This window comes from Perissodus microlepis, chromosome 17 (genome assembly GCF_051167445.1).
Source record: "Perissodus microlepis isolate ML-2025 ecotype Zambia chromosome 17, ASM5116744v1, whole genome shotgun sequence".
NCBI lineage: Eukaryota > Metazoa > Chordata > Actinopteri > Cichliformes > Cichlidae > Perissodus > Perissodus microlepis.
The window spans coordinates 16,639,197-16,650,941 of NC_140477.1; the positions used below are offsets into that span (position 1 = coordinate 16,639,197).

The 11,745-nt window shown below is 42.5% G+C and overlaps 1 protein-coding gene across 1 annotated transcript; it reads right to left on the bottom strand.

Moving 5' to 3' along the window:
* Positions 1–5,765: 5,765 nt before the first annotated feature.
* On the bottom strand, positions 5,766–10,952 carry th2 (tyrosine hydroxylase 2). Its single transcript, XM_084909309.1, has 12 exons — positions 10,623–10,952; positions 9,519–9,693; positions 9,297–9,385; positions 9,145–9,212; positions 8,608–8,658; positions 8,368–8,513; positions 7,781–7,916; positions 7,627–7,696; positions 7,491–7,547; positions 7,238–7,333; positions 7,020–7,153; positions 5,766–6,035 (listed from the first exon to the last, which is right to left on the bottom strand). The coding sequence occupies exons 1-12, from the start codon at positions 10,857–10,859 to the stop codon at positions 5,870–5,872; spliced, it is 1,425 nt and encodes a 474-aa protein (XP_084765435.1). The 5' UTR covers positions 10,860–10,952; the 3' UTR covers positions 5,766–5,869.
* Positions 10,953–11,745: the final 793 nt, after the last annotated feature.

Consider the following 11,745-nt stretch of genomic DNA (forward strand, 5'->3'; position numbering starts at 1 on the left):
TTGGACAGGAGGCGCTGACCACCATCCACAAAGCATAACATGCTACTGCTCTCCCGGTCCACTTTTTTTGTTTGAACAAGTCCAATGTGGTCGCAGCTCTCTGGGTTTTGCCGTGCTTTAGGTGCGAGCGGTGTTGGAGCAGCTGCGTATACAAGACCGATTCCAAAAAAAAGTGGAGCGGCTGTGTGAAATGCAAATAAAAACAAAATGATTTGAAAATCATTTAAAGCCTGCGTTAAGCTGAATATTCTGCTAAGCCGACGTATAAAAAGATCGAAGCCGAATAGTGTCACCTTCCCACTGTGTTGCATCACGTCTTACTTTAACAAATTCAGCTGCTTAGCAGTTCGGGCCTCCTTTTGTTATATGTTTGTATCATAACGTGCCAAATATCTTTAATGAAGGACAAGTTTGGACTGGAGACAGGCCAATTTGGCACCCGGACTCTCTCAGTGCAGAGCCGTGCTGTCAGAGTACGTGCACAAAGCGGTTTGGCATCATCTCACAAAGTAAGAAAGCCCTGTGATACTCGCACATATCCTTCATTATCTATATCCTGTTCACTAACGGCCTCTGAAACAGTCTGGGCAGTAGCGTTTCTGGATTTTATTCGTGTTTATATTTGCTGGGTTTGCAGAGTTTGTGGATGCAGGGGAGAACTGTGTGCACCAATGATGGTTGTCAGGGGTGTTTCTGAAACCGCTGCAAACTTATCAGGTCACATTATTTTGAACTCCAACCCACAAATCAGCTTCTCTGAGACGTTCACTTTTAATACACGATCATGTTTACCTCATTATTAATAAGATGGATTTTTTTTCAGATCTTTGAAAAATGTATTTGTTCTTAAATTTTTTATTCATTTAACTGTTGTTATTCAGGAAAACGTGACTCTTTTGATGTCATGGCCAATATGACCCAGTAATACACACAAATACTGCAAAATATGAAGTAAATAAAGAGACTTCTGCTTCTTTCTTCAGCTTCTCCCTTTTGTGGTCATGGCAGCAACAGATCATCTTCTTCCATCTCACTCTATCCCCAGGATCTTCTGTCACACCAACCCTCTGCGTGTCCTCCTTCACTAAATCTTCTCTGTTGCCTTCCTCCTTTCCTCCTCCCTTGCACCTCCATCTTCAGCATCCTTTGTCCAGCATATCCACCATCCCTCCTATGCACATGTCAGCCTTGCCCCTCTTACTTTGCAAACGGTTCCTTCTGATCTACTAACTCTGTCCATTCTGATCACTCCCAATGAAGATCTTAACATCTAAAGCTTGGCCTCTTGTCTTTTTATCAGTGCCACCGTCTCCAAAAGGCACATCATAGCAGGTGTCACTCAAATCACTCAACCCTGCCTGGACTCTTCCCCTCCCCACTCGTACGCTTTCACTTCCATCTTCATCGTCACAAATGCCTCCCTCTCATTTCAGGCACCCAGAGCATGAGAAAAAGTTGTCACAGTCGTCTTGGACCAAACGGGGGGTAGCAATGCTCAGGCGTCTACATTTACAGCCTAAAATAAGGGTCCCAGATGTTTTAAAATTACTTCAAGGCCATTTAGTGAGACAGTGCATACGATTTAGTGGATTTTTTCAAATTAAGTTTGAAGCCTCTTTCCAATTCAGTGCTGGCTTCTTTTTGAAAGGAACTGACTTCCTTTACTCATGTCACATATGTAAGTCAGTAACAGACCGAGAGTAGTCCTGTAAAGAAGGATAAACTAGTGGTTTAAGACGCCCTTTCATGTGTGCACATTCCGCCTGCTGCAATCACAAACACGAGTCATAATCCTGAGCGGGTTTACAAATCCTGTGACTCAAGGTCGCCATCTGATGGCTGCCTGACAGAACAGCAGGGAGGCTTAATCTTGTTCATGAGCTGTGTGGACTTCTCTTTGCTGAAAGCAGTCCTCAGATGTCACTCAGATGACCCAGGCGTTACCTTTTGATGTAACCTGAATGAAGCTTGATCTCTTGCGGTGGCAGTGCTGTGTGGACTAATAACAAACTGTGAAACGGATGAAAGCGAGATCAGGCCGTCTTCAAATCTTCACAAACTTCTTTCTAATCTCCCGCCCTCAGATAATTCTTCTGCGGCCCTGCCAACTTTAAGCCGGGGGCTCAACACAAAGAGAGCAAAATAAAAGTAATGAGGAGCATGATAGGGCAGGAAACAAAGAGAGAGATTAGAGCTCTTTGAGGCTGGTGTTTGATTTAATCTTGTGGTTGGCCTGGTTTGTTTGCGATGCTTTCCCAGAATGAAGCGATTATGCTGATCTTGATGGAGTAAGGAGAAAGAGTCAGTGAAAAAGGGTCCCATCACTGCTTTAGGGTGGTGTTGGCTCATCATCTGAAGTGTTGATGCAGCCAGTATGCACTTTATGGAAGCTGTGTGTCAACGGTTTAGCCTTTTATAAGGTCTATATTGTACCTGCACCCGATTTAAAGTTTTATGAGCACGTTTGAACGAAAGAGCAAACTCAGCTGGGTGCTTTTGCACTTCTGAGTTTACTCACTGAACCTTGACATCTCATCATCTGAAATCAAACAAAAAAAAAAACTGTTGATGAAACATTTCTGTCCTGATGGGAGTGGTCTCTTCAAAGCCTGAATAAAGGACAACGGAAACAGAAATGGCACTGAGAGGTTAGATGGTTGACTGTCACAGGCCCAGGAATACTTAAAACCACCTACCCATCCACTGGCATCAGCTGGACCCTTAGCTTGGTAGCATCATTTGCTGGGAGGAGTTAACTATGTGGGTATGAATGGTTGTCATCTGTCTGTGTTAGCCCTGTTTCACATTGGTGACCTGTCCAGGGTGAACCCTGCCTCTCGCTCTATGGCAGCTGGGGTAGCCCACCCATGACCCTAATAAGGATAAGTGGAAGAGAAAGGAAGGATGGATGGATAAACCAAACAGAAAAACTGGGACGCCTCTGGCTGTTCATCATCTAATAATGAGTAAGTAATTTATTACATCTGATCTTAGTCATTAATTTAATTGTTCTGAAAATCCATATATTTGGATCCAACTGGGCTGTATTTGAAATAATATGACTTTGGCTTTGAGAATCGGTGCCAGCAGCCTCTGGAGCTGCTGTGCCAGGTTGTAAATGTGCTTTTTAATTCTGCTTAGTTAGATATTTTAACACAGGACAAAAAGTTAATACCATGCAGTAGTTGCGTATTGCTGCTCTGGAGCTGGAAAGACAAATTCAACTGACTGCCTGAGATCACACTGAACTTTCCTTCTCCATCATAAATTTACCATAAGCTGGAGTCCTGGTCTTCCAGGTAAGTCCAGCCAATCACTCTTGTTCTCTCTGTTTAACTTCAGCGTCAGTGAAGCTGCTGTAAAAACCACACTTCTCTAAAGTTGACTTTGTTTGAATTCCAGATGTTGCAGATGCTTCCAGGGCTTCACCTAATGATGGCTGGCAGATGTTTGTCTGTGTTTGACATATTAACTAACTGAAGTGAACAAAAAAGGAACCGCTAATCAGCTTCAGAGGTGTGTTGTTTTGCTTTGCCTTCCCTCACCTGACTTCAGCTCTTCACGCACAGGTATAGTAGTGTGACTCACATAAAATGTCTCTTAAAATGTTTAACTATTCCTTTTAACTATCTATTTATCTATAAGGCTTTCCCAAGTGATTCTTAAGAGTATTTAATTCATGAAATACTCTTACAACACCTTGTGGCTGGGGCAGTGCTGGGGGCACGTCCAGACACATAGATTATAACTGATCAGTGAATGTCATTTTACTACTTGAGTACACATCATAGACCATGACTAATAGTGATGAGAAAATGTGAAATGGGGGGACAGTCTTCCGTGTAGACGACGTACCACTCGAAGATACCTGCTACAACCTAGAGGACCCTCATCATCAGGTTACCCTTTTAGTTACTGTGCCCCAAAGTTTGTACCTTATGTAATGTGACTGGTCTTGAACCTCTGGTGACAAGTTTGTATAGATATGTATTTTAGAATCATTCCTTCATACTCTTAACCGGGTCTACTAATACTGTCCACTGAGCTCCTAGATCCATGTTTAGAATCACCAGTTAACCTATCCATGTCTGTATAGAAGAAGAAGAAGAAGAAGATCTGAAAGGTATATCCTCAAGAAAAAGGAAAAAAGATCGGAGAGATGTGGGATTTTGTGAGACATATACATCTCTCCGATGTCAGAAAACTATGGTTTTTTTTTTATTTTTAAATCCAACATGCAATACCATCTGGAAAGTTTCTGATTGACAGCAATGATCCCAAACACTGCCAATGCAGTAAAAGCATCCCTGGATAGAAAACCACACATCCTCAACATTACTGAAGCAGTGTGGGATCATCTAAAGGCATATAGCATCCAAAGAAGAGCTTTAAATGTCCTTCAAGACACTGGATAACTATTCCTGAAGACTACTTAAAGAAATTCAAAGAAGGCTGCCTTCAGTTCAGGCTGTGTTGAAGAATAAAGGTGGTCATGTGATTGTAAAAAACAAAAAAAACAAAAACAAAACAAAAGACTATTTTGTGCCTTGTATACTGTACTACTTGTATGTTAGCACAGATTTCAATAAATCCCTGCAGCTATTTCCCAATTTTCCTGGCAAAATAAAGGGTGGTTCATGACCTGTGTACCTTTTTAGGGAGAAAAAAGGTGCACATATTTACCTTGAGGTCCAGTGAGGTGCATTAGTGCAAAACGGACCCATGAGGACTGGGATGGACTTTTAATGTGCCTCACAGACTATCTTACTGAGGACGCAGTGAACCTCCTGACCCTGATTTCAGAAGCAACCGAGCCAGCATCGGGATGAGATGGCCCTGACATCAATAAAGGAAACACTCATGGTTAGATGATACAGGGATGACACAGCATTTGGGATTTGTGGCGAGTAAGCAAAGCGCAAGAATCTCATTGGATCCCTTCTGTTGGTCGCCGGGTTACAAGAAATTATAAAGTGTGAAACATTTGGTTGGAGAGTGCTAGTGTGTGCGTTGCTGCACACTTTCAAAAGCAGCAGATTACTCTTCCCCCCCTCCCTAGCCCTCTCTTTTTGCACACAATTTTTTCTCCTCTGCACACACAAGCTTTTCCCAGGGAGGCTTGATTTACTGCACAGTGGAATTATGGGAAGGGAAAGCTTCCCAACACAAGGTGGCCGGCGCGAGGCTTTTGCCAGCCACCGTCTTGATGCTGGTGATGCTTTATGAATCCTGCAGATGGAGATGATTTGTCTTCTCAAGGGGAAGCTTTGACGTGCACGGCTTTGATATGCATTGTCGCCGGTGTGGAGATCAAAACGCTGGACGTCTATCAAAAACCCCGAAGGCCAAATTCTCCAAAGAGAAATAAAGAGAGAAGAGCGTCTGTCAGCAGCGCAGCCCTGCGGACCGTGTTGTGGTCGGCTGTGAGGTCCCGGCGACCTGGCCCTGCTGACGTGTTGGGCCTCAGTGCTGGCTCTGGCCTTGACCAGAAGAGGGAACACGATACTTAAATCATTCATAATTAGCTCCTTCCCTTTGCTTAATAACACGTGAAGATAAATGACTTCCAAGAATTTTCCAAATGGAAATAGTCGGTTTGGAATTAAAAGGTAGAAAATGGTCTAGGAGCCCTGTATTGTAGTGGTTCAACCTTTGCCTTCGATTAGTCCTGCTGACAAACATTGAACCACCTCTGCGGTGCATTTTTTTTCAGATTTAAATGTAAAACAACAAAGAGTTTTTCATGAAAATAAACATTTAGTATCTTTTTACATGGTCTGCTTTATACACACAGTTAAATGGCCCAGTGGAGCCTTACAAACCTCACTACATAAGGAGGAGAAATCTTATAAAAATGTCTCCCCCGGTCTTAAGACGAGCTGAGCTTCTCCAGGGCGCTGTGCAGGGTCTTGAGGTCCTCCCTCATCTGGCTCAGGGCGTTTTGGATTTTACTGGGTTGATCCAGGACCTCCACACTGCAGGTGAAGGGGTCATAGCAGACTGTGAAGGGGCGCTTGATGTTTGCAGAGTATTTCCTGTGCACATAAAACAAATTGAAGACAAATATTAGAAAGAGAACAACGTTTAACTGACCAGACATGTCTGGAAATCACTTTGGAGATTTTCTACTGGGTATAATAAACAGCGATTCTACTGAGATCAACTGTAGTACTGAAGACTGTCTGATTGGTTTTTCACCCAATGTCATGCCCACTGGTAGAATTGTCTACCATACTAGATGTGATACAACCACAGGTTGCTATGGAAACGTATACTGTAGTGTTGTTAGCAGTGGTAATGGCTGGCACTCACTGGATGAAATTGGTTGCAAAGATGGTGCTGCACCAAAAACCTCCTAGTAATTGCTTTGATTGCTAGCAGGTTGCCATGGTTGCCTGTAGTTTTTCATCTTTATCTATTTGCATTTCCTGCATATTTACATAACCAATAAAACTGCTTGTGCTCTGCATTTTTGACTGATGGTTTTTTTAGAGCCAGAAGGGAGCATATTTGGACAAGAGTGAGCTAAACTGTACAGGTGCCACTCACAGGCACAAATATCTGCTAATCAGTGCAAGTGACAGACAAATTAAATACTGGAATTTCACTCAAACTGAAGCACAAACATATGGATGGTCTACACCTCACAGCAGGACATATTATTAGTCAGATAATTCCCCTAAAGACGCTCCCTAGAGAAGCAGAGACACAGTAGAGAGGTCCACCTTGTGAGTTCAACTAGTGGAGGCAGATAGTCGGCAGCTCTAACTCCAACTTCTCATTCAAATGTTGTTACTTCTAGTTCAGAAACACCAGAGGTGAGACTTTATAACCTGCATTAATGAAGGGTGATGTCACTGTAGCTATGTCCATCTTTTCTATGTCCATCACAAGTGCCAAAAAGAAGACAACAATATATAATATATATATACAGGATATATAATACACTATTAAAAAGTGGGGACCTCCATGAACATTTGATGAGGGTTTCTATGTGCTTATATATATTTTGCTTATACCTCAGCTTCATCTTTGCATCCTCGAAGCTCTCAGACACAAAGTAAACTGGCTGGTAGGTTTGGTCCTGGTACGGCTGGACCGCAGTCTCCTCCGGGGCAAACGGCTTGTACTCGGGCTCGTTGGACAGGGCGTACTGGAGACACAGGTCACCAGCAGTGTCAGACAGCACAGCAGGTAAATGCAGAAACAGAGGACATCTGTGTGTGAGGAAACTCACAACAAGCTCTCCGTAGGAGGACAGAAGTCCAGCGCCGTAAGCCTTTACTGCCCCGTTCTGCTTGCAGAGGCCAAACTCCACAGTGAACCAGTATAACTGCAGAGTGCAAAAAAAGGGGTTGATTAAAGGTGTTTACCACTAGATGGCACTGAAGGCCATTAAACTGCAAAGAGTGAAGCTGTAGGTCTGCATGAATGTGTTAAAAATCACTCATTGCATTTACATGTTCTATTTTTGAGGCTGAGAATCGTACCGTTGACAGTTTCTCAATGTCCTCATCAGAAACCCCGAGTGAGGCAAGTCCAATCTCCTGAAAACATCCAAGTTTATTAATTCATACTTCATTTAAGGTCACACAAAGAATAAAAACAAGCTCACAGTTCAGTCACCTGTGAAAACTGGGCAAATTCCTTATCTGCCAGCATGGGGATATGGCCGAGCAGCTCGTGGCAGCAGTCTCTGTGGGAGCGGTGTGATCTTTATTATCAAAGTAAAATCAGCCAAGAGCATAAAGAAACAGTTCAGGTCTTACTAAAAACTCACGGCTCAGGGGAGTGCATGGGCGCAGAGGAGTGTCTGATGTACTGCGTGCACTGAAACACCCTGAAGGCCAAACTGGCGAGGAAGTCTCGGGCTGACAGCAGGCCGGCCACTGGGCGCAGCTGGAAACCAGTTCTCTCTGAAATTAACCAGAAAAAAAGAGAAGAAAATAAACTGTCCGTTTTGGTATCTTCTCTTTCTGTGTCTTTACTTCATTTCAGTCCTTGTTGTCACAACAAGGAGCTTTAATTAACTCAAAAACAGCATTAAGACACAGCACTGTCGTCCCAGACTCCCCACTTGTAATGCATCAAAAGATGCATCAGTACCTGTGACACAAAAAAACATGCAAAGGATCACATTTCATCTGCTTATGTGTCTAAATGAAACCTAACTAATGAGAGAAAATAGCCAAGAAAATAAAAAGCTGTTTGAAGAAGTGAAGAACTTTTTTAATGCATTTTAAAAGAGTGATATCTTAAACACGACTTCTCTTCTTTATACGTGTAATTTCGTCTTTTAGAGACTTTTAAAACTTAAATTAAAACTTAGTTAAAATCTGTTCAGATTCCAATTTTTAAGTGTGTCACCTTTCAAGAAGGCCGACACCTCTTGTAGCTGAGGGATACGGTCCTCTCCGTAGCCGCACTCTTTCTCCAGCTGCTGCAGGCCGTCTAGGAACTGTTTGCAGGCCAAACTCGGGTAAATGCTCCTCAGCTGCTGGTAGACCTGCCTCCTTTAAACACAACCATACCAGAGCATCACTGTGATGTAATCGCCCCCTCCATAGTGCATCTACAGCCATGACTGTGCAGGCTGGGCTGCCTCACCATGTAGATATCTCCTCTGCTGTGTACTCCACCACAGGTAGCGGGTCCCCCCTGCAGGATATTCATAAACATCAGTCCCCACGTGTTCAATAATATGTTCAATAAACTATTTTTAAACTGGATCTGACTGCATTCACGTCACCAGTTAACCCAGAAAGATATAAAGGTAATATATATATATAAAAATAAGGAAACTATGGCATTAAAATTTCAAATGAAATATCCTGAAGTCAAAGCAATAATCTGCACAGTATAGATAAGACATTACTAGAGGAGACAGTCCAGGTGTTCAGTAGGGGGAGGCATAGAGTTAAAAACATCCAGCTTTTATTCACAGCTTCACCTGCGGGTTGCAGCATCTGATGTGGTGTTTTTCTGATCACTTCTTTCTTTGTGCTGCAACAGCTAACAATTCCACCAGCCTATGAATCATTTCAGCTGCACATTTCAAACTTTTCACCTCTTTTAGACTAAAGTTTTTAACCCGGTAATGCCAAACGTGACTTTTTCAGACGTCATCAGCGTAGAGGGACTCACTGTTTGTATCTGAAGGCCAGCTCAGAGATGACAGCCCGTCTCTTTCTGTATTCAGGGTCATTGTATCCCTGCAATAAATGAATAATGATCATTACACTCTATTTTGAAATTATTTTTGTCTTTCATTTAGGAGCAGATGCGTAATCACTCACTGGATGGTCGTGGTCCATGTCAGGATCAAATTTGGTGATCAACATGTTGCATCTGTCGAGGTCTTTTATCTGTCGGGGAAACCAGGGCACTGTGGTCGAGCGCAAACAAACTAATTAGTGCTCCTGCCATCCGTCTGATTGGCTGATATCGCATGCAGTGGTTAATGGGTCCTGTGCTAACATGATAAAAGCATTGGGGTGAATCAATGATCAGACACTTGCCCTTTTCTTCTGGCATGCAGCGAACGTCGTCAGCCACTCTCTTCAGTGAGTTGACGAACACGTCCAGGTCTGAGCTGTGAACTTCACACTTCATGAAGAACTCCAGGTCCGTCGTGCTGTTCTTACACTTCCTCCCCATTCGGCTCTCGATGTGGAGGAGCTTGGCTTCAAATGTCTGCAAGAGATTTAAAAAAGTACAAAGATGTAATTTTCCTGCTTTTCCTTCAGGTTTTTCTTTCAGTTCTGCTGGTCTTTAGCTTTACCCCATAAACATAACAAAATCTTTTTATTTGTCACTCATTCCATGAGCTTCACAGGCTGCTCAAGACAAATCACCCACACCAAATAAATCTTCACTTACCAAACACAAATTCGTTGTTTTGTTTGTTTGTTTGTTTTCCATTACCCAGGAGAAAAAACAAGATTCTTGACATTAAAAATATAATTTAAGAGTGTCTTGGTTAAAAAAGATAGCAGTACAATTTAACTGCATAAATGAAATTAATTAGTAATTAATTTTGGTGATATCTCTAATAAAAATCTGACTTTTTCCTACAGCAGCAATAATGCCTGATAACTGACATCCTTTTATCCAGAAGTCCCCTCTTCAGTAACACCAGCTTTAAACTTTGCAGTAATTCTGGATTTTCTGAAAGTTTTATTATAAGGGATTCTGCACACCATGAAATGTGGAAAAATGTGCTTTGCTTCTGGCTCTCTGTAGTTTTTTTTTCTTCTAATTTATAAGGTTATCAAAGTACAAGTGTCAACAAAGCAAAAAAAAAAAAAAAGCAAGACATTTGAACCTGGCTTTAATCAAATTTCAGATTTCTGTTCTGTAAATGTGCGAATTAATGCATATTTATAAATTTATTGCATTATTACACGTCACAAAATTATCAGTCCTTAAAAGAACTGAGGAAATTTAATGGTGATATCTGGCTTCATTTACTGAAAAATGCCTCTGTCGCATGATTCAAGAGTGTTTAATACATGCTTGACATTGAAATTTATACTTTTTTAAAATTTACATTTAATTTATAAAATCGTCACACGAGTCTATGCATTTAATTAAGTGCTTTCACACCTCAGTCTCAGGCTCACCTCAAATATTTTCCCTGTTTTGAAGAAGCCCGCGTTTTTCTCGCTGCTGAGGGCGAACAGGACGTTCAGGGTCACCCTGCCGTCCTTCTCCTCAAACACGAAGCCGTCTCCGTACCTGGAGGGCCCCGGGGAGCCCGCCGGGCCGCCGCCGCCGGCACTTCCGCGCTCCCGGCGCGCGTCCTCGATCAGGCTCTGCTTCCTCCCGCTGAAGGTCTGCACCACACCGTCCGTCTTCATCTCTGTTGGAGCTGAGAGCTCGGACAGGTTTAAATAGCCTCCTCTCCTCTAGAGGCTGTATGGAGATGAGCTGCTTGGAGGCCTGCTTTGCGTCACGGCGTTTTTTCTATTTATGGGGCACAAATATCAGGAGGAGACGCTTCAGGTGCACTCAGACAAAACCATTAAAGGTTACGTAAACGTTACACAGTCTTGGATATAAATAGAAAATTATACTATGAAGATTATTATGTTCGCTTCTTATTCACCCTGTGTTTTGGGGCAGCTACAGGAACAGATTCAAGATTACATCTAGACTGCAGGTAAAGAAGACATCAGTGAGGTGAACATAACCTCACCTCATGGAGTACTCCATGAGGAAAAGAGCACACTAATCAGCCTTAATAATGCTCCAGCTGACCTAAAAGGTGGATTTATAAGTAAATTACCCTTTTTTATTCACTGAACTGGTGGTGTGCAACAGAGGGGGATGTTTGTGTTGGTACCAGCTGTTCCCCTCCAAAAAAGAATATCCTACAGCACCCAGAATGCTTTGCAGTCTGTTAATATGGATAGACCAAAGACTGTATATAAAAGATGGAGAAGTGATAGCCAGAAGCGACCATATTTGGAAGAAAGGTGAAGCGCTAAGAGCTAAACCGATGAACTGTACAGATGCGACTCACGGGCACAGATAGCTGCTAATTAGTGTTAAACAGAATTTTTTAAATGGTGCTGGGGAGCACAGCACATCTCAACATTTAAGGCCCCCATTATACTTTGAGCCTGCTCTGGTACTAAGTGACAATATTAGCAAAACTGGAGCATGAAGACTTAATTTTTAGAATGATGATACCATTAATAACACTTTAAAAGGCACAATGAGTGACCCCAGCTAGAAATGAAT